We start from the raw sequence: 22,161 nt of genomic DNA on the forward strand, positions 1-22,161 counted from the left end.
AGCCCTGACAGGCCGCCGCCCATTGGCCAGGCCCCGCCCCCGCCCCGCCTCCCGCCGCCGCCCATTGGGCGGTTTGAACACAAAGGCCCCGGCCGGCTCCGCCCGCCGCGTGGGCCCCGCGGGCCGGGCGCGCCCGGGGAGGAGGCCGCGCGTGGGAGATGCGGGCCGAGGGCGACGTCTGGGCGCCGAGGACTCAGCGGCCGGCGGGGGCGGGGGCGGGGGCGGTCGGCTGGGTCTCGCTGTCACTTGACTCCGGCCCAGGGGGGTCACACAGCCGGGGGGCGCCCTCGCGCGCCGCGCACCTCGCGTGGCCTCCGGGCCGCGGCCTCCCAGCGCCCCCGGCTGACTCGATGAGGCGGGAATGCCGGCAGATTGCGGGCCTGGGTGGTGGGCACAGCCTCTGTCCGGGAGGATGGCCGAGGGGGGCCACCCACGTAGTGAGTAGTGAGCTCCCCTTGAACTCTCCATGAACTATCCACGGCGCCTGCGTAATTGTCTCCTAGCCTTTGGACACCCATTTTACAGATAAGGAAACCGGCTCCTAGAGGTCTTAAGTGATTTGCTTCAAGTCACACACTGAGATTAGAAGGTTCTCTTCACACCCAAGCCCGAATTTCCCATTGTAGGTGGATTTGGGGGTTCAGACATGGCAGGGGGCTCTGCCGTTGCCCAATCTGTCCCCAGGGCTCCCCAATCTCCCTGCGGAAGCCTCTCTCCGCTGTGAGGAGGGAGCTGGTGCTCGGAGGCAGGCTGCCCGAGAGGAGTAGAGATGGATGCCAAAGAGGCAAAGGCTGCCTGCCCTCACCCGCCGGCCCGGGGGTCCTGTGCCCTGGGTCCCCACAGACCCAGCCGGGAGGAGTGGCTTCCCAAAGCTCTTTAGCGGAAGGCGGAACAGGCTGTCACTATTTCACTTTGAAGTGCCAAGAGGAAGAGGCGAGAGATGACAAAATCTCAGAGACAGGACAGGAAGGAAGTACTCCATAGGGCACTGAGGACATTTGAATCTGATTGTGTACAAAAACCGACCCTCTGCCCGCCCTTGGCCTCCACGGCCCCCCCTGGGAGACAGGGGTCTCGCCTGCACTTAGGGCATCTTGAAGACAATGGTGCTGCCAGTGCTGCTTCCGGGTTAGGTGGGGAGCTCCCTGAGGCCAAGGGCGAGCTCTGTGGGACCCAGCACAGCGCCTGGCTGGTGTCTGAGCTCCTGCGGGAAGTCAGATTCAGGGGAGGGGCAGGCTCTCCCTTGACCGTCTCCTGGCCAGGGCGCTTCACTCCCCTCCTGTCCTAGCGGTCCCGGTGGAGTCTCCAGATCCACCATCTCCCTTGCAGAGCCTGCGTCCCCTCCCCCAGGGTCCTGGCCCCACGGCCTCCCTGCCAGGCCGTGCTGGTTTGTGAAGCCGGAGGCCATGTGCCTTCCACTGGTCCAGGCCAGGCCGTGGCCACAGGCGGGGGGGGGGGAGGCAGGCCCTGCACACTGCGGCCTCCAGGCGCCTTTAGTAGGTGAATAATGGGCCCGCTCCCTGGAACCTGTGAACATAGCCAACACGTGGGAAGTCTTGGCAGATTCAATTAGACCCAGAATTTTGAGAGCACACACTATCCTGGATTACCAGGGCGGGCCCTCCGTGCAATCAGTGTCCTTTTAGGAGAGGCAGAGGAGGAGAGGGCAGTGAGGCCACGGCGGAGAGACGGAGAATGTGATCACAGACCAGGAACGCTGGCAGCCACCAGGGGCTGGGAGAGAGTGATGGATGCTCCCCTAGGGCCTCCAGAGGGAGCGCGGCCCTGCGACAGCTTGGTTTCCACCCGGATCTCTGCCCAGTGGCTTTGATGTTGGACGCCCGGCCCTCTGGATGGAGAGAAAGTTTCTGCCGCTGTATTGGGAAGGAAAAGGAGCTGGGAGATGCTTGTGTAAGGCTCCCATGATACACAGGCCCCTCCCTCGGTCCTGGCTGTCCTCACCGACACCCGTCTCCCACCTCTCTTCTCTCCACCCCCACCCCACCACATCCCCCTGCCATCTGCTCGCTCAGCCTGTCTGCCCTCCCCGTTCCCCTCTGCCTGGCTGCCATTCCTTTGGCTGGTCCTCCCCCAGCCCTGCTCCTCTCTCTCACGGCTCCATTTACTCCTCCTTCCATCAAGGTCCTCCCCTCAACAGTGGCCGGTGGGTGGGGCTTTGCCCGCCGGAGCAGGGTCGTGGTGCTGACAGTCAGCCACTGCAGGGGGCCACGTGATGATCTCCTTCATGGCCAGACACGTTTGCCTTCGTGGCCCCTTTCTTCACAAACATGTTTGTTTTTTTTTGTTTGTTTTTTTTAAAATATATTTTATTGATTTATTCACAGAGAGGAAGAGAGAGGGATAGAGAGTTAGAGACATCGATGAGAGAGAATCATCGATCAGCTGCCTCTTGCACACCCCCTACTGGGGATGTGCTCGCAACCAGGTACATGCCCTTGCCCGGAATCGAACTCGGGACCTTTCAGTCCGCAGGCCGACGCTCTATCCACTGAGCCAAACCGGTCCCGGCCACAAACATGTTTTTAAATTGGCTGTAGTCTAGGCTTCATCCATGGTAATTACTCACTATCAGGGTATTTAATGTTCCTTCTGAGTTTAAAAGAAAAGCAGATGAAAACATTTCGGTGTGCCCCAAAGCACCCCGGGCCCCAGGTGCCATGTCTGCTCTGTTCGCAGAGCGAGTGGCCGGCCCTCCCTCTGCTTTCAGTCCCGGTCAGTGTGGCTGTGTGGCCACAAGGAGGACGGGCATCTGCAGGCCTGGCTCCAGGCCGGGCAGCGCCTGCTCTGAGCCGGGCTGGCACCCACCTCTGAGCCTTTCCTCCTTTGGACGGTGCGAGTGACCACAGCCGTCCTGTCTGCCGCGGGAATGGCCGCGTGGCCCTGGGCCTGTCAGAGGGCATGGGGGGGGGGATGGTCTGTCCTGGGCTCCTAGTCAAGCCAGGTGTCTCCTCTGTGCTTCCAGACACCAGGGCGTCCCCATGGCACCCCCACATGGTGGTCTGTGTACCTGCCTGCCTCCCCCATGGGCCCCGACACGTGGGCCAGGGACTGGTCCGAGGGGGTCCTCAGTGCCTGTGTCAGGTGCCCACACGAGTGGGGACACTGCCAGCTCCTGAGCCAAGGCCACTGCCACGCCTTCCTCCCGGCCACGGGGTGTCTGCGTCTGCGTCTGTCATTAGACCATCACAGCCGAGAATCCTCACTGGGGGCCGGGGGCCGGGACTTAACGCCAAGCTTCCTGGCTGAGGAGCAGGTTTGGCAGCTGTGGAGAGGCAGTAATCTCGGGGATCCGGTGCCCCCCCCCCCCCCCAACCTCGGGCTGTTTCTCTGCCTCTGTGGGCCCCGCCCAGCGGGCGAAGCTCTTTCATCTTCAGCTCTCACTCAGCGTCTCTGCCCTTCCCAGTTCTTGGAGGAAGTCCAGTCCCCGGAGAGGCAGGCGCTGGGTCCAGGGACAGACGTGCACACCCTTAGGCAGGCTCTCAGGCGCCTGTGCCGCCGTCATCTCTGCCCCACACACCTACCTCAGGGCCGCGCCACAGGCATCAGCGAACGGCCCATCCTCGTGGCCTGGAACCCGTCCCCGATTCTCTCCCGGCTGCTGACATGCTAAGAAGGTTCCAGGATGAGCTCCAATGTCCCTGCCCCTACGTGTCCAAGGCAGAAGGAATGGCTCTGGCACCGTGTCCCATGTCCTGAGCGCCCTCTATCCACACACACTCTACCCCTGCCCGGCCTCAACTTCCCCGCCTGTGCAATGGGACAGTAATCCAGCCCTGCCCGGCCGCCGGGGCTGTAGACTGATGAGGTGGGATGGGAGCTCTCCGGGGCCCGGGGAAGGCGCGGCACAGGACGCAGAGGCGGCCAGGCCCCCGCAGGGTCAGTGCTGGTGTGGCCGCATGCCTTTCCCACCAGGGCAAAGGCGAGGGGCCTCCTCACTCAGCACCACCTCTCAGCACTGCAGCCTCACGGGAAGAGTGTTCCAGCGTGAGTCACTCCGCGCCATCCCAGCGAAGGTGCAGGAGTGTGGGGGGGGGAGTCCGGGAGACAGGCCTCGATGGCACACCCTGGGAGGGCAGGACTTCCGCGGCTAAATGTGCTCATTGGTTCAGCTCCGCCCCACCAGCCAGGGAGCCCCTCCCCGAGCGCCTCTGAGGGCCCCGGCCGTGCACCTGGGCATCGGCTCCAGCAGGGCCTGCCTCTGGCCAGGGCCTCCCGGGCTCCGAGACCCCCACCGGCCGTCGCTCGGGCTGAAGGGCTTGGTGTCAGGAACTGTGGGCTCCAGAGGGTTGCTTTCTCGATGCTGAAAAGTGGGAAGGTGGGAGGCATCAGCGAGGGGAGGCCTGGGGCTGCCCCTTCATCACCCTGGCCCGAGAGAGGACTCCCGCCGAAACCGGTTTGGCTTAATGGATAGAGCGTTGGCCTGCAGACTGAAAGGTCCCGGGTTCGATTCCAGTCAACGGCATATTGCTTGGTAGCGGGCACATCCCCAGTAGGGGGTGTGCAGGAGGCAGCTGATCAATGTTTCTAACTTTCTATCCCTCTCCCTTCCTTGCTGTAAAAAATCAATAAAATATATTTAAGAGAGAGAGAGAGAGAGAGAGAGAGAGAGAGAGAGAGAGAGAGAGAGAGAACTCCCCTCTTGCAGCTGGGGTGTGTGTGTGTGTGTGTGTGTGCACGCACATGTGCGTGTGCATGTATGTACATGCCTGTGTGTGTACAACACAGACAATAGATTGGGGCTGCCATTGGGAGTGACAGGACCTTGGGCAAGCTGCAGAGCGCTCCTCGGCCACAGCAGGGGCTGAGCGAGCTGCCTCAAGGCCCTCCCAAAGCCAGGCTCAGCCCTCCCACTGGCCTGGCCCTCCCTGACCCCGCCAGCCCCCAGGACACACCCTGACTCCACACCCAGCAGTGGCTGCCGCAGGTGCAGGGCAGCTGTGTGTGTGTGTGTGATGCCTGCTCTAACCGTCCCTCCTCCTCTCCTGCTGGCTGCCTGCCCACTCGCCTGCCACACAGGCCCTGAGGGGCCTCAGGTCGCCAGCCTTTCTCCAAACTCTCGTTTTCCCCCCACATCCCGGCCTGCCCTGCACTGCTCTGCTCGGTTACTCCCTCCTCCCGGGTTTGACTCTCAACAGCTTTGCTCTTGGGGCCAAGGGGCTGTGGTTATTCGTAACTGAGGCAATTTCTCAGTCTTCCTCTTCCGGCCTCAGCCCAGCCCACAGCTCCCACCTCAGATCCTCCACCGCACGCCCCACCGCACCCCTAACCGCCAGCTCCCCCCCGCCCCTCAGAGCCGGCGCCCCTTCTGCCTCCCTTCTAGGAGGCCGTGAGCTTCGGGTCCATCTCTCCTGTCGTCCTCCTCAGCAAGCCCTGGTTCCACAACTGGACTCGAGCTTTTCTGGGTGCTCGGGAGGGGGCAGGGGAGAGGGGAGAGGGGGAAGGGCACAGGGGAGAAGTGGGTGTGACCTGCTGAGGAGCCCGGTCCTGAGCCCCTGGGCCTCCATCCTCTCGGCAGCCCTGTGAGGCGGGGCCTGCTGAGCAGGCAGTCACTGGAGGGGCTCAGTGCAAAATGGAGGGGTAGGACCATAACTTCAGTGAGGGTGGGGACCTGCTGCCCCAGTACCCACACAGGCAGAGCACACAGTAGGTGCTCAATGTTTGCTAACGAAGAACAGAAGGAAGTTAGGCCTGACAGGCTCAAAGCCACCACACCTTTTCCCACGTGGGCCTGATGAACCTGAGAGGCGGCCTATGGTCTCTGGGCCTGAGAGGAGCAGGTGTAGGCAGAGCTCACCCAGCACCCTCGGCGCACTCCGCCCGGCCCTGGCCAAAGCAGCTGCTGGAGAGCCATGTTGTGCCCACATATGGCCACAAGAGGTCGCCCCACGCCACCAGTCACGAGGAGACGGGCCTCCTAGTGGTAGAACAAGATCTATAGCAGGATACAGCGGGAGGGGTTGGAGGAGTGTACCATGTGGAGGGGTGGCTGAAAGGGGCACCACAAGGAGGCCCTTGGGTCAGCGGAGATGTGCCCCGAGAGGGGCTCCGCACACAGCCAGCCCGGGGCAGAGCTGACATGTTGGAGGGAGGTCCTGTCATTTTGGGGGCATGATTAACTTTGCCTGGGTTCCCCAGACTTCTGGACGCAAGGCCCACATGGGGGCGGGAGAGCAGGGCTGGGGGATGGGATTCGCGGTGGAGTTGGCCAGACCCAAGGCCACGATCCTCCTCCATCAGGGTGGGCCCAGGGGTCACGCTGGTGTACAGTGCATGCCCACACGGGAATGTTCTTGTGGGGCAGGTGTCCAGGGTCTGGCTTGGCGGGTCTGCCCACTTGCTTGGCCCTCAAGGGTCAGGGCTGGCCCTGGATGCCCAGGCAGCGGGCCTTGCTGAGAGGCAGAGAGGTCAGGCTGGGCCTGGTAGGCGGGTGAGAAACTGGGCTTTATCCTGGGGCAGAGGGAAGGCTACGTGGTAGGGGTTACCTCGTGGTGGAGGCAACGTGGTCCTCCTGGTTACTTTTGAGTGGGGCCCAGCCGGCATGGCTTAGTGGTTGGGTGTTGACCTATGAACCAAGAGGTCATGGTTCGATTCCCTCTCAGGGCACATGCCTGGGTTGTGAGCTCAATTCCCAGCTGGGGACGTGCAGGAAGCAGCCGATCAATGATTCTCTCTTATGTTTTTTTTTTCTCTCTCCCTCTCCTTTCCTCTCTGAAATATATATATATATGGATGTGGGTGGGGAGATGGGTTAGGAGGCAGCTCCCTGGTGCCTGCACCCCAGCTCACAGTCCGGTTCATGGCCCTTGGCCATCTCCCGTCAGCCCTCCATGCCGGGAAAGGAGTCTTGTGTTCCTCGTTCTATGGCATCGAATTCTGCCAGGAGCCTCCAGGGCTCCCTGCCTCTGGTTGGCAGCATGAGTATGCCCCACCCAGCCCCAGCCCCAGCCCTGCCCACTCCCCGCCCACAGCTCCTCTGACTGCTATGCCCTGACCCCTCCCCACTTCCCTGGGGCCTAAGAAAACCCCTTTCAGGCCCAGCTCAAAGGTCACTTCTTTTGAGATGCCCTCTGGGCAATCTGGGCATTGAGGCCTCTCCCTGGCACCCCCAGCCTATGGGAGCTCAGCGCTCACCGCATTAGCTGGGTTTGTGGCCAAGGTCACAGTGGGTAGGGAACACTGCGGAATGGCAGGGACCGGCCGTCTCCAGCCATTCCAGCGCCCAATGGTGTATGCAACATTCAGCAAGATGGGAGAAAAGAGGAGTGCCCGCTTCATGTACCCTGATGCTCAAAGCTTCCTAGAAAAGACTTCCACCCATCCTTCCATCCATCCATCCATCCATCCGCCATCTGTCCATCCATCATCTATCTATCCATCCATCTGTCCGTCCATCATTTACCCATTCATCAATCCATCATCCATCTACCCACCCACCCATCCATCAGCCATCTATCCATCCATCTGACCATCCCCAAGACTGGGGGATGGCTCCTCAGACTGACCCTGACCCAAATCCTTCCACATTGGTGGCCACCACCTTCCCAGCGCCCTACGGTAACCTTGGGAAGGAGACCGGGCAGGAGCTTTGAACCTTGTTTTGCAGCTGAAGAAACTGAAATGATGGAGGAGCAAGTGGTGAACCCTGGCTCTGCCACTCAGCCGCTGTGTGGCCTGGAGCTTAGCCTCTGTGGGCTCCAGCCCTCGTCTGAACAAAGGGGGTACCGGTCTCCTCACAGTGATGGGAGCACTCTGTGAGGAGGCCAGGGCATGAACAGAGGTTGCAAAGGCTCGGTGAAGTGCCCGGCACACGGAGGCACCGATAGTTTGAGAATATTAATACCGATTCAGATCATCTGCCCGGGTTCACGCCCACCCCCACCCGCCCGCACCCGCCTTTCTGAGGAGGAAAGGAGCAGCTGGCAGTGGAGGAGGCTGCTTTAAATACCAGAGGAGGAGAACAAAAGGAAAACAGGGCATTGGCTCGTGCTACACATTTTTTTTTTCTTTCTAATTGTCACCTGAGGATACCTCCCCCTCTTCTTCTTCTTCTTCTTCTTTTTTTTTGGGGGGGGGGTGATGGGGAGGAGTGGAAGGAAGAGAAGGAGGTGGCTTTCAGGCCTCACCTGCCAGGGGCCCTCCCTACTCCCTGGGTGTGCAGCCCATCCTCCTCCCAGAATGCCCTGTCCTAACTTTCATCACATCAGTTTCCATTCGGTTGGGGACTGGGTTTAGTTTTCCTTCCTGACTGGCTGTGAGCTCAGAGGGAGAGCTCTGTGGCTTTCCCATCCTGACATCCGCACTCCTGGGGCCTGGCACTCGATGGCTGTGGGACAAACATCTTTGAACTGAATTAAATCATGTGACACTGAAACATCTTGATAGGAGCTCAGACTGGCCACCAAGACGACCCAGTCAGTGTCTCCATGGCCCCATCCAACTGTACTCGGCTCAAACACAAGAGGGACGGAGCAGGGCCGGCCCAGGGCCAGGGGCTGTGCCTGGGCTCAGGGCTCCACGGCCTTCTGTCTGGCCAGACGCCCCTCGGTGCCTGGGACACACCACACTGAGGATCCTGACCACGTCTCCCCCAACCTCGAGAGGCTGCAGATGGAGTCTGTTTTTGGCCATTTTAATTGTAAAAACCAAGACATTTGTATAAATAAGACCGCTATGTAAAATAGGATTCATCCTTCTACTAAAACACTCTCCCCACACTCAAAAAGAATCTAGAAAACCCAGCAGAGAGAAGTACAAATCAGCATGCGGTCCCTGATGAGAGTAACTGGCAGGCCAGGTTCCCTGCTGAGACGGCCTCGGGGAGGGCACTCCTGGCCCAGCCGCCCGGAGGCTCAGTGACACTCAGAAACCCACACCCTCCCACGGGCTCCCAGCTGCAGCCGGGGGAGTGGAAAGGGTTGACGAAGCTTGGTGGCTGGGGGGAGGCTGGGGGTGGGGGTGGGGGACGGGGAAGGCTGCTTGGTCAGCAGGCCGTAACTGGGGCTGCATGAGATGCAGTGGTCACTCATCCGGGGGTCAGCTCGGGGGAGGGGGGAAGGGGTTTCTGGGGAGTCCCACTCCCCTGGAGGAGGAGGACGAGGAGAGAAGCTGCCGGTGGCCCTGGAAGGGAGGCTCCTTCCTGGGGCCATTTGCATACGTAACGACAAGAGCAGGGGCCATGTGCCAGCGGCCATGGGTGGAAGACATAGGGCTCGGGATGCCAGGGGGGAGCCCGGGAGATGTGGGGCTGGCATGTCCCCGAGGGAGAAGGCCCCCCCCCCCCGCCCCGCTCCCACCTGTGACATGGCCGGGCCTCCTGCACGGAGGCCACGGCTGCTGCCCTCACACCCCGGGCCTCAGAGTGAGGGCTGGGAGCCTGGGGACAGGGATGGCGCTAAGTTCACACACGAGGCCTGGCTCAGGACACGGGGACACGGACAACGGACAGAGCCGGCTCGCCCTCAGAAAGCTCGGCCCTGCCTGGGGCTGCGCCCCGTCCGGAGGCGGGACGGGGGAGGGGCAGGGTCAGGAGCACTTCCAGACGCACACGGCCAGCGTCCCCCCGAAGTACAGGTACAGGAGGTTCTTCACCTCGTGCGTGATCTCGAACCCGAAGCCCTCGCCGATCACCACGTGCCAGGAGGAGCCGAACTTCTTGTCCATCGTCTCTTTGATCATCTTGGCGGCACTCTGCAACAAGGGGCGCGCGTTAGGGGGTGCGAGGGACAGCGCAGCGTCGGCAGAGGGAGGAGAAGGCCTGCCTCCTGGTCCTGCTGTCCTGCCCGGGAACCAGCATGGTGCCAGGAGGCCCCTCCCACCAGGTCACCCTCCCCGTCAGGAAGGTGGCCGAGGGGGCAGAGCAGGTCTCAGGCTGGACACAGAGTCCCGGCAGCTGTTTCTGGGTCAGCACCAGGCTGTTCTCAGCGCTGTGAGTCACAGCCCAGAGCGCCGAGGGCTGTCGTCACTGCCAGGCATTGGGTTACCCCCCGCGGGACAAAGGCTGTTCCCTAAAGGGTACACGGCTCCCGGAAGAGGAGTTGGACTGCATCCCTCAGCCACGCATGGCCCCTCCTCTGTGCTCACTCTCAGGAAGGGGCCTAGGGAGGGCGAGGCCCAGGCTCTGGGGGACGAGGCCCAGGCGTGGGCATCTGCCGGCACCAGCAGCACCCACCGCGGTGCCAGGTGCCATGTGAGCCCTCAGGGCACAGGTCCTCCCCACTGCCCAGTTCTAGACTAGAAACGGCTCAGAGAAGAGGAATGGCTTCTCCAAGGTGAAGGTGAAAGAGCTGGAAGGGTTGGAGGTGAGCTTTCGGCGTGGGGCTGGCCGGCCAGAGCCCTGGTCCTCATTGGCCAGGGTCCGCCTCCCCGCCGGCTGCCATGACACCGACTTCTCTCTCAGCACCAGTAGCGACTGATAACAACAATCCAGTGTGGATGCCCTAGACCTGTGGTCGGCAAACTGCGGCTCGCGAGCCACATGCGGCTCTTTGGCCCCTTGAGTGTGGCTCTTCCACAAAATACCACGGCGAGCCTATTTCGAAGAAGTGGCGTTAGAAGAAGTTTAAGTTTAAAAAATTTGGCTCTCAAAAGAAATTTCAATTGTGTACTGCTGATATTTGGCTCTGTTAACTAATGAGTTTGCCGACCACTGGCCTGGACAGTGTCTGGCACGGAGATGGGTCTAAATCTCCGAATGGATGAATGGAAATGCGAATGAATGCCTGGCGGCCTGTTCCCCCCAGCATGGAGCCAAGGGGAGGTGCCCTGTCCAGCAGCCCCCCTGAGACAGGGCAGGGGCAGGGGCGTCACCGGGACCCCTCTGGCTTTCCTCCCTCGAGGGCTGGTGTGACTGCCAGAAAGTGCCCACAGACAGCCCCAGCCTCGCCCTCACCACCTTCCCCAGGCTGCCGAAGCTCTGGCCTGGCCCGCAGGACCCTCCGGGCTGGCTGTGCCGACAGGGTGCTTGATGCACCAGGGGCCACCGGAGGCAGGAGGGCGCCTGCACCACAGCAGTACCTCATTGTTGTTGGAGAATTTCTCACAGGCCGTGACACACAGCTCCATGGTCTCCACTCGCATCTCCTCTGGCATGTCCGAGTGCTAGAGACAGGGCGGGGGACAGACAGAGAGGCTCAGCAGGGGCCTGGGGGCTGGCCTCTGTCCCAGGGTTAGGCACGGACACTGGGCGAGTGCCCTGGCAGCTCCTGATGGGCGCACAGCTGGGCTGGGGGCTCCGAGGCCCAGGCCCTCTGCCTTCTGGAAGCCTTGTCACACCACCTGCAGCCAACAGATTGGGAGGCGGCCGCCAGGCAGGAGTGAATGCGGCTCAGAAAACGGTTCACGGGCTGCCTCCCTCGGACACCGCTGCCCTCACTGGAGACAGCGAGGCCTCGCGGCTCCTGGTTTCTCCCTGCCTCTCGGCTGCGCTTCTCAGCCCACTTGGCGGGATCCCCTCCCAGTCCCGGTGCTCGGGGCACCCCCGGGCTTGGTTCTACCCTTTCCTCCTCTCACTCTCTTCTTCCCAGGGCCCCAGCCTGTTCCGAGGATTTACTTATCTTATATCAGGGGAGGGGTCCCACAACTTATTCCCCAGTTTTAATCTCTCTTTGGGCTCCAGACTCCTACATCCAACTGCCTACTTGACAACCTCACTCCAGTGTCAAAAATACAGCTCGCCTTTCCCCATAATCCTCCTCTCCCCTCACTCAGGAACGGACACTGTTGTTGAAACCTTTCCTGTCTGTGGGCCAGCCTTCGTCTGTCTGGTTCACAACTACATCCACAGCCTAGAACAGCCCAGGAGGTGCAGGGTGGCCCAAATAGATACTTGTTGAATGAATGAATGAATGAATGAGTGAACGAATGACGACTGACTTCTAAACCTCTGGTTCTTAGCCAGCAAAGCCCTCTCACCTTCCCCACTGCCTCTCGCCTCCCTCCCTGGCTTACCCTGACCAGAGGGAAGGTCTGCAGGCGTTTATAATCAGCCTCATCTTTCTTCCCTTCTGCTTCTCCCATGATCCTTCACCGGGACCCCCGGAGGCGAGGGGGGCTCAGGTGCCGGGACGGGCAGTGAGGACACTCCCAGGAGGCTCAGGACGCGGCCTGCCAGCTTGCCGGGAGCAGAAGACGTCCTCCTGGGGGTGCTGCGGGAAACAGGGAAACGGGGGAGAGTTGGCTTCAAAACCACACGTCGCCAATTAGCAATGTCTCAGTGACAACCCGACACCTCCCGTCCTCACTCCTCCGCATCCGTTGCCAAATGGCCAGCAAGTCTGCCGGCGGGCGATGAGTCAACACGAGACGCCGGGCCCTGGTGAGGAGCGCATGTACGGCGCACAGCCCACGCCGCCGTTATCAAGACAAACACTGCGGCGGGCCAGGCCGCGGTGGCGAGGGAGCCGCAGTGAAAGCAGAGCCTGCATGCCCACGGCGCACGCGGTCCCGCTTCTCAGCAGACGGGACGGGACGGCATCAGTCACGACCGGCAACCCGGGGCTTCTGGGAAAGCGAGGCCTCCTCCGTGGGCCCCCGGCCTGCGGAAGGAATGGCCACCGGTGCCATGTCCTCTCGGCACGCCAGGCTCTCTCCCCGCTCACCCCGTGTCCGGGCCGGCAGGCCCAGGGGTGGGAGGCCTGGGCGTCAGTGCTGCTTCTGCTGCACACCCCGTCTGGCCGTGGCCTCAGACGCCTCCTCAGCTACACGAGGGCGGTCAGCGTCCCTCTCGTGAGAACCAAATGAGACGGCGTCCGTAAGCAACGAGCACAGTGCCAGGCACAGGGTGGGCACCCGTGCACTGTCCTGCCTCCCCCTGGCTCCCGGGAAGCTATAAAGCCGAAGACACAGGCGTAGGTTTTTTCCTTTACGCATCCAGTTATCTAATCACAGATGGGCTTTTCCTAAAGAGACGGGCCTGGGTCCTAAATGGCAGGGGCATTGCTGGACATCCGGTGTTTCTCTTTATATTTATCCGAGAATTCAAAGACTTTTTAAAAAAAATTTTTTTTTAACTCAGAAGAAGTGCTACTATAAATCAGTGCCCTTTTCTGGCTGTGCTCATGTTGTTAAACCCTTTTTAACATGCACTTCAAACAAATAGAGCACAGACACGTTACTCCAGCATTTCAGACATTTCCGAGCGAAGTTATGTCCATGGCATGGCCACGGAACCCCAGGTGCCTAGCGTGGTAGCGAACAGGTAAGGACGGTGCCATTTAACAGGTTTCCAGGTTCAAAGTGCTGCGACTCCCCGGGAGTCCGGTCCTGCACCAGCAGAGGCCCGGGCCGCTGCGCAGCTGACCGGAGGGCCCGAGGGCACCGCCAGCGGGTCTGGGCCGCTCTGGTGTGGGCACTCCTGACCCTCCGTCAGGCCTCTCAGCACTGGCATGCAGCAGGCACCCACAACACGGACTCTAGTGCGTGGCTCCCGGGTTCCAGTGGGAGGTACACGCCGGATCTTCCCTCTCCGTGTCTGCTGTTCGGACGCTAACTTGCCCTGGTTTGGCCGAGCGCTGAGCTTAACGTGCGCCTTCCTACTGAGCTCCCCCCCCCTCCCCCGACCCCCACCCCATGCTTCAGACGCCCTCAGCGCCATTCCACTTGCTCAGCTTCCCCCGCCTGGCACCAGTTCCAGCATCCCACCACACTGGCATTTTCTGATTCCTCAGTGGACAGATGGCTCCTCTTACCAATCGTGGGCACTAGTACCATTCAGATATTCGTAGTTTTGTTTGGCTCTACAGAAAGGTTGGCAAGTTAGCAAGCACAACTCATTGTACTTTCGGCTCGTGCTTCTTCTGTCACAAAATCCAGTGAATCCCTCTGTCTTTGCTCATTCACCTTCGGCCCATCGCCAATTCCATCCGGCCCCTCTCCTTTATTACCGGCCACTTCGTCGCTTCCTCCTCCAGCTACCAAGGGGTGACGCAGGGGGCGGCGACACTGATGCTCAGAGGATAAGGGCTTTAAGGCTAGTTTACCTCCCGAGATTTCTCAAAATGCTGAAGCAGCTGCTAACGTATCTTCCACCTAAATATTTCGGTTTGATTCAATTCATCCTTGGGCTAGAGTGCCAGCATGGCGGGCCGGGAAGGGCATTGGAGGCCACTGTGCACACGCCTGTCCTGCGGGCGGGCAGGGTGACAACTTGGACCCTTTGGCATCCGGATCCCGATGAGACAGACTTGGGAAGGGTCACAAAGCCCGTTCTTCAAGAACAACGGGGACAAGCCATTGGGAGTTGGGGGTCGGGGAGGAGGGAGGTGCCATCATCCTGCAGAGCAGAGAAGGTGCGGGACCAGGAGGCGGAGTTTGGGCTGGAACAGCATTTCTGTAACTGCAATAACTTCCTCCCTCTGCCCTGCTTTACAGCCTTGGGACCCAGTCTGCTCCTCTGTGAAACAGCAAATCCCAGCGGAGCTTCAGAAGGCTGCGCAGGCGCCCAGGACATGCGTGCGCACTCAGAAACGCTAAAGCTCTGAATGGTACCCTCCACGGCTCTTCCTACCGGCGTGACCGTAGCCAGGACTTTGCCAACATGATTCAACCACGTTTACTAAAGAACATGACGGCAAACAGCTTTCATAACCACCACAGGTACAAAAGGGATGAGAGTTCAAGAAGGAAAAGCAAGTTACAGATGGTGCTTCCAAGGAGAGAAAGGCAGGAGAATTTTCTGTGATGCTGCACCGTTCGAGTACAGTTCCCGTCATTCAGACACGATTCAAAGCCCTGTGAAAGGACGCCCCCAAAAATAGAACTGGAGGTTTTAATGGCCTCATCCATCGTCCATGCCAACGCGTGTGTACCTGTCAGCTTCAGGCCAGACAGTCCCGTCAGACCTAAGAGCCCGTTAATAATGTAAGTGCGCCCAGGGCCGGCGCACTTGAACCTGCTGGGGACCAAAGCTGGCCCCTCCCAGGGCCCGCACCAGGCCGGAGGCAGCCTTGCTCTTTCCTGCCCTTTCTGCTCCTCCTCAGCCCAGGGCCCTCTGCGTGCTTCATCAAGACACGTTCTTTATGTGTAACATGATGTAATAAACAACACGGACTCACGTGGCACAGATTGGGATGAAATCACAAACATTCTGGTCAAGATGCAGGGTACAACCCAAAGTCACGACCGCCGCAACAACTGGTTCTGCCCAGAATAGCGGCCTACTCACCAGAGACAGTGGGTTACCCAGCCCCCACCTCCCCTTCCCCACCCAAGAGAACAGAGTTGAACATAAAAGACTAAGAATGACATTGTCATAAAAAGAAGCAAAAGTGAGCACTTTAAGAAAATACATTGTACTCGAAGAGAGGACATATCAGATGATGAACTGGTGAGAGCAGGTACCTATGCTTCATCTTAGCCAAAAGGCTGAACCACTTATTTAAAACAATTTTTTAAAAACATTTTTTTATTAACTTCAGAGAGGAAGGGAGAGGGAGAGAGAGAGATAGAAACATCAATGATGAGAATCACTGATCAGCTGCCTTGACCGGGAATTGAACCGGGACCTCCTGGTTCGTAGGTCAACGCTCAACCACAGAGCTACCCCGGCTGGGCTAAAATGCCATTGACAGTAGCTCATTACTGGTGACATCTCTCAGCCAGTCATGACTTAGCAGTGCCTCGGGAGTCCAGACCGTCACCAGGGGCTGAAGGACTTTATTCTAGATGCCCCAGAGCACCAAGTCCAGGGTCTAGCACACGGCACAACAACAAAAAATATCTAAATTGTAATTAAATCGTATTTCATTTGCCCCCTGGGAAGGGAGAGGACGTATCAAATTCAATCCGTAACACTTACTGAGTACTGGCCCTAAGCAAGGCAACAGGATGGGTGCCCTGCGTACAGGGTCTCAGAACCCCCCGCCCCCCACTGTCAGACAGGCGCTGTTATCCCTACTTCTGATGACCGTGCAGGCTGAGAAGAGGAAAGTGACATTCCACTTGGCTAACTCGTAGAGGAGCTAGGATTCGATCAAGTATATATGACCTCAGGCTTATGCTTTTCCAACGACTCCACTTTAAGCAAGAGACAGTCCCTGTTTTCAAGCTTACAACCCGAGAGACCAACACACAAACACAAGGAACTAACGGTGGCTCAGGGCAGAGAGCATAAGTGCCACAAGACAGAAGCCGAGAGAGAGGAAAGAGGAGAATTCCGGATGGCCGGGGAGAGGACGGCAAGAAAAACTTGAGGGCAGGGGCGGCCTTTGAGTCAGAGCCTAAAAAAAACAGGTGGACAAGAGCTTCCGGAAAGAGAGGGGAACAAACACGGTGACGTCAAAGCAGAAAGCTCCAGACGTTTTCTGTGAGAGTCCAACAGGCCAGTGTGGCTGGAGGACAGAAGCTGCGAAGAGAAGGGAGAAAGAAGGCTGGGGAAAGGGGGTGAGGGTGTGGAAGTGCAGAAGGGCCCCCAAACCCGGGCTTACCAAGGGGGGATGTCTTTGGTGCGGAATGAGCAGCCCTTTGGACGTCTCTTGGGGGTTGGCTGTGGTTTTGGGCAACTATTCTCGTTCATACAATGGAGTTCACGGGAAGAAGGACCAGAAGAAGGGACGTTTAGGAAGCTACAGCCATGGCCCAGGTGACAGACATCAAAATGTGAACCAGGGTGGCGACTTCAGAAGGGAAGGGATGTGAGATCCCGCTGAGGCAGAATCAAGGCCACAGGACAACTGCCAGAGTGGGATGGGCATGGCCCAGCGATGGGTGATGCCCCAGGAGGTTGGTGATGCCACTGAGACACACAGGGAAGTCAGGTATGACCGGTGAATAGGGAGCTGCCAGTCTGATTTTAAAGCGACTGAGCTGGTGAGATGTGCAAATGGAGGTGTCTCCGCCAAGAGCAGGTAATCACCGAATCATGGATCACCAGGGGCAGAAGAGAAGCCATTGAATCCAACCATCAATCACATCAATCAACACATCCATCTCTAACACACACACACACACACACACACACACACACCTCGCCACCCCAAAGTGTGGCTAACCATGGAAACCCAGGAGAAAGAACGGAGCTGGAGATCTGGATTTGGGGGTCAAATGGAGAAAAGACAGCTCACACTAAGGGAGCTGGTGGCACTTCCGAGGGGGAAAATGTGGGGAAGAGACAAAGGAAGGAAAGTAACAAATACAGAGACTGGACTGGACTCGTTATACTTCATATTACCCTCACAATTCCCAAAGGAGATGCTCTGTGTATCCTGATGTTCTACGAGGGAGCCCTGGGAGATTACGTAACTTGCTGGGAATCCACACCAGGTTTGTGAGTTCTTTGAACTACACCCGATTCCTCCAACGGGAAGCACGTCCTCAGGGAAGCCTGCTGTGGGTCCAAGAATCACATCCTAGAACATCAGAGTCCAAGAGGCCTTAGAGATCATTCGGCCCAACTTCTCCTTTACAGATGGGGAAACTGAGGCCCAAAGAGGGGAATAACCAGCCAGGAGTCCCAGCACGTTGCCTACTGTCCAAGTCAAGAGGAACAGGCCAAGACTCTGGCGACCACAGGCCCAGCCGCCAGAGGGGGGAATCACACCTGGTGTGGGGCGAGGGGGGTGTCCAAAGTTGTGGGAGCGGGTTCGGTCAGGGAGTCTGGAGGAGCGCGAAGGGTGACGGGGCATTGATGGAGGAGTTGGGGTGCGGGGGTGGGGGTGGGGGTAAGCGGTCTGCAGAATCGCGGCAGCGCATCTGTCACCACCACGCTCCCAAGTCTGCTAAGTGGGAGGATGGGGGTTGGGAGGTCCTGAGGCTGAGGACCAGCAGGGAGGAGACTGAGGTGGGGCCTCCGCGGTGGGCGAGGCCCCGCCCGCCCCGCGGTGCTTCCCGGCTCCCCTTCGGGCCGGCCCTCCCAACCCGGCTGCCCGCCCGGCCCCCGGGCCTCACCTGCTCCCGCGGGGGCTGCAGCCCGGCCGCAGCTAGCGCGCCCCCGCCAGGGTTGTCAGGGAGCAAAACAAGTGTGTCTTAGCAACAGCAAGGAAGTCCCGCCCCTCACCGGACGTGGACACCACATTTACTTCTTATTGGTGGATAAAAGTGTCCTTCAATGTTGAAGGACCCTTCACGCGGAGGCTTGAACGAAAGGGGCGTGGCTTATCGCCCAGGGAGGCGGGGCTTAGCGTATAGTCGTCTTCAGCGGGCCTGAGGAGGCAGGGACGTTCAGGAGTTCTCTTTTAGAGAAACAAACTTTTAAGAGCAGTATTGCCTTGGGAGTTTCTTCTAGTCATTTGAAATAACGAATGCGATTTGTTGGCGTCGTGACACTGAGGTGTTACTTTAGTTGAAGTTTAGTAGGATCTCCAAAGCCCAATAATTGCTACTATTTGCAATGATCTCTCTCCTGATATGTATTCACAATTCTTTCAGATTATAGGATTCATAACCCCACCTGAACTAAGGTGCAGAGAGGCTAATAACTTGTTAGAGGAAAGAATGAAGGAAAGCCCTAACTGGTTTGGCTCAGTGGATAGAGTGTCGGCCTGCGGACTGAAAGGTTCAATTCCGGTCAAGGGCATGTACCTGGGTTGTGGGCACATCCCCAGTGGGAGGTGTGCAGGAGGCGGCTGATCGATGTTTCTCTCTCATCGATGTTTCTGACTCTGCCCCTCTCCCTGCCTCTCTGTAAAAAAAATCAATAAAATATATTTTTTAAAAAGGAATCAAGGAAAGAATGAACCCAAGGGCTCTTTCCACTGGAGCACACCCTCCTACAGCTGCCAGTCCTCCTCCACAGGGCACATGGTACAACTATTTAAAGACACAGCTGCCCAGACCATGCCTTTTTCCCCCTTAGGAGGGAAAGTTAATCTGAAAATATTAATGCAACTATGGAAGGAACAAGAACCTGCATGTTCAATTATTTGATTGGTGGATCAAAGGTTCAAGGGGATACGCGATCATGTAAACATTGACCTCCTTGTGGTGGGCACTTCACATTCATTGGCACCTACTGGGAACTCAGCCCTGGCCAGGTTCTGGTGATGTAAAGAGGAATAAGATGAGGACCTTGGTTCCAGAGAAGGCACAGTCCAGCGAGGGGACAGCTGTGCCACCAAAACGGGCACAGAATCATTCCTTCTGCCTGTGCTCTGGCAGAGGTGTGGGCAGGGTGCTGGTTCTCTCCCAGGAGGGAGTTAACTAGCTCTCAGAAGAGGTGGTGCTTGAGTTGACTGAGTCTGTACATGGCCAGTGGGCTAAGGAGGGTGGAGAACACACACCAGGGAACTGGGTGGGCCTGCGTGAAGGGTGAATGTGGTACAAGTGGGAGGTGAGGGTGAAGAGGGTGGGGGTGAAGATGCAGAGTGAAGCAAGGGACCACAAAAGTCCGAGGGTTTTGAGTGCCAGGGGTGTAGGTGTTCCCCGGGGTGAGGTGAGAGGTGGGGAAAGTACTGTTGGAGGGTTTCAAGGCCGGCAGCCATGTTGTCAAAGTCGGGTTGTGGAAAGATCACTCTGTGGTGAAGATAGTGGACTGGACTTGGAGCGGTAGGCAGGAGACAGGTTTAGCTTGGAGATGTGGTAGCCTGAGGTGTGCAAGGCCCTTGCCGATTCCCACCTGGCCTCCCTGGTGCCTTCTGCGGGTCCTGAAATGTCTGGCTCAGCCTCCACATTTCCCGAAGTCTCTTTGCCAACTTTCTCCAGGAGATGGGAGCTGGCCCTTGAGGGGGATGAAGCTCATGCCTCCGCCTCTCACCCAAATTTCTCTAAAAGGGGTCCACGTTTGCTGTCTTCTTTTTCTCACCTCCCATTCACTTTTCATCCCACGGCAATCTGGCTTCCACTCCCACGATGCCACCAAAACTCTCTCTTCCATGGTTACCGGCGACCTCCTGAAGAGCAGGAGCTGATAGAACCATCTAGTCTTTATCTTCCTGGACCCTCCTTTCTGCTGGCACAGCCTGTTCACCAGACCCATCTTCTTCTTGTTGTTATTTTAAAATATATTTTATCGATTTTTTTACAGAGAGAAGGAGAGAGGGATAGAGAGCTAGAAACATTGCTGAGAGAGAAACATCGATCAGCTGCCTCCTGCACTCCCCCCACCAAGGTACATGCCCTTGACCGGAATCGAACCTGGGACCTTTCAGTCCTCAAGCTGATGCTCTATCCACTGAACCAAACCGGTTTCAGCCACACCCATCTTGTTGAAATTCTGCGCCTTCAATGCTTTAGGATGGTGAGGGGCAGGAATCTATGTTTTCCACCAGCACCCTGTGCCTAATCACAATGGAGAATCACTGCTCTATCCTAACGCTGGGGCACCTCTAACTCTCCTGGATTTCCTTGAGCCTCTTCCTTACCCACTTTCTTGTGCTTTTCTTCCTCTGCATTCTGTGCCCACCTTGGCCCTCTTTGTTTCTCATCAGTGGTCTCAGATTTCTTTCCATCTAAGCCACCTCCTCAGTGAGAATTTCCCTTGGTCACACTTGCTGGGTATTTACTGGAATTGAGAGTTGGATATGGACTTCGGGAAAGCCTCTATGGTGATTACAAATGCTCTCTCCGGGAGTTATGCCACCCTGTGCATATCTTGTTGAGAATTGCTGCCTTACGTATAGTCCCCTTGAGGATCACATCCATGGCTCTACTGTCAATGTTCTAGACTTTGATAATTCCTGTACTTCTCTTTCCGTATGAGGTTTCTCACTGGAGCTCCAAACCTAAATAGCCAACTGCCCCCTGGTCACCTGCACCAGAATATCCCACAGATCCTTCTAACTCCATCTGTCTCCACCAGAATCGATCATCTCCCTCCAATCTGCACTTCCCACCTCAGTAAATGGCTCCACCACCCACCCAGTTGCCTCCACCAGAAACCAGGGACTCTCATTCTTCACACTTTCCCCCTCATCACCCACCTCCAGCCAATCACCAGCCTGCCCACTCTGGCTCTTAATTCTGACTTTGTCCTGATTACAGCTCCTCTGGTCACGTCCATGGCACTCTGCACATGCACAGAGCCTGCATTCCATCCGCATTATCGCAATAACCGCCTAACGGGACTCCCGGATTGCAGTCTTGCCCATCTTCTGTGCCACAGACCACGTGATCCTTCTAAAACCCAAATTCCTCACTGCCTTCCTCTCAGACTACTCCTTCCCTCCCTCCACAGTTCTCATTGCCTCTCAGGGGACATCTGATGCTGTTGCCTGGTATTCAAGGACCCCATGTGCAGCCTGTGGGGGGCTTTGTCTCCTTGCTGCTTCCCGTTTTTGTTTGTTTGTTTGTTTGTTTGGTTTCTTTATGGCAACTCTCATGGCTCTCCATAGGCCCCATGCTGTATTTCACTGCCTGCCTTTGCTCACGCATCCTCTCTGCCCATATCCTCCCTCTGCCGTTCTGTCCTTCGGGCTATATGAGCCCATGCACTTTTGGTCAAAGCTTGTGCACTTTGAGATTCCTTGCAACCAGAAGAGTCTCTGAGCTCCAGCTCATCTGGTGCGTGTTCTTGACTCTGCCCTTCTCCAAACTGTAATTGAGTTTAATTCTCTCTCTTTCCCCTGTGAACTCCTTGGGAGCGAGGACCTTGTCCTATTTATCCCTACATTCCTGAGTGCCACGCAGGACCCAGCAGAGAACAGGTGCTTGGTTAATGTTTCATGAAGGAATGTATGAGTGGATGAATGAGGTGCATAGGGTCCTACCCTACGTCAGACTCCACTCTTGTCAGTCCCCAAGACAGGCTACATTCCTGCTACACCCCTTCAGGCGCTTCTCCTACTGGGGAGGGAGCCTGCAACCTGGGTATGTGTGACCAGGAATCTCCTGGTTCATAGGTCGACGCTGAACCACGAAGCCACAATGGCCAGGCTGCTCTAGATGTTTAAAATTGCCTCCAGTGGACTCTCTGGAATCAGATGGCAATTGGATCAGCTGCAAGTAACAGAGATTACAAAAACAGTGACTTGGAACAACCTAACTTTATTATCTTACATCTCTGCAGTCAGAAGTCTGAAATGGGTGTCAGTGGGCTAAAATCGAGGTGTCCCAAGGGCTAAGTTCCGTCTTGATGATCTAGGGCAGTGGTCGGCAAACTCATTAGTCCACAGAGCCAAATATCAACAGTAAACTTAAATTTCTTCTAATGCCACTTCTTCAACCAGGCTGTGGACTGCTTTGGATTCATCCAGATTACCCAGATTAATCCTC

At 57.7% G+C, this 22,161-nt stretch overlaps 1 protein-coding gene across 2 annotated transcripts; it reads right to left on the reverse strand.

Annotated features, from left to right (window-relative positions):
• Nucleotides 1-8,634: 8,634 nt before the first annotated feature.
• On the reverse strand, nt 8,635-18,021 carry DNAL4 (dynein axonemal light chain 4). Of its 2 annotated transcripts, none has more exons than XM_084876883.1 (4): nt 17,902-18,021; nt 11,968-12,164; nt 11,035-11,118; nt 8,635-9,708 (listed from the first exon to the last, which is right to left on the reverse strand). In XM_084876883.1, exons 2-4 carry the CDS (start codon nt 12,034-12,036, stop codon nt 9,544-9,546), a joined length of 318 nt encoding a protein of 105 aa, XP_084733009.1. In that variant the 5' UTR covers nt 12,037-12,164; nt 17,902-18,021; the 3' UTR covers nt 8,635-9,543. The 2 variants fall into 2 exon arrangements, with proteins under 2 accessions (XP_084733009.1, XP_084733010.1); XM_084876884.1 differs by lacking the exon at nt 17,902-18,021 and adding an exon at nt 17,553-17,673.
• Nucleotides 18,022-22,161: the final 4,140 nt, after the last annotated feature.

Source organism: Pipistrellus hanaki (assembly GCF_964339955.1).
Source record: "Pipistrellus hanaki genome assembly, chromosome: 3".
NCBI lineage: Eukaryota > Metazoa > Chordata > Mammalia > Chiroptera > Vespertilionidae > Pipistrellus > Pipistrellus hanaki.

Bases quoted from the DNA above. Each gene is read 5' to 3' on its own strand.
- DNAL4 (XM_084876883.1), bottom strand. From the start codon at position 12,036: ATGGGAGAAGCAGAAGGGAAGAAAGATGAGGCTGATTATAAACGCCTG. The intron at 11,119-11,967 runs GTAAGCCAGGGA...CCCTGTCTCTAG, and splicing joins AGACCTTCCCTCTGGTCAGG to CACTCGGACATGCCAGAGGA. The intron at 9,709-11,034 runs GTACTGCTGTGG...CCCTTGTTGCAG, and splicing joins AATTCTCCAACAACAATGAG to AGTGCCGCCAAGATGATCAA.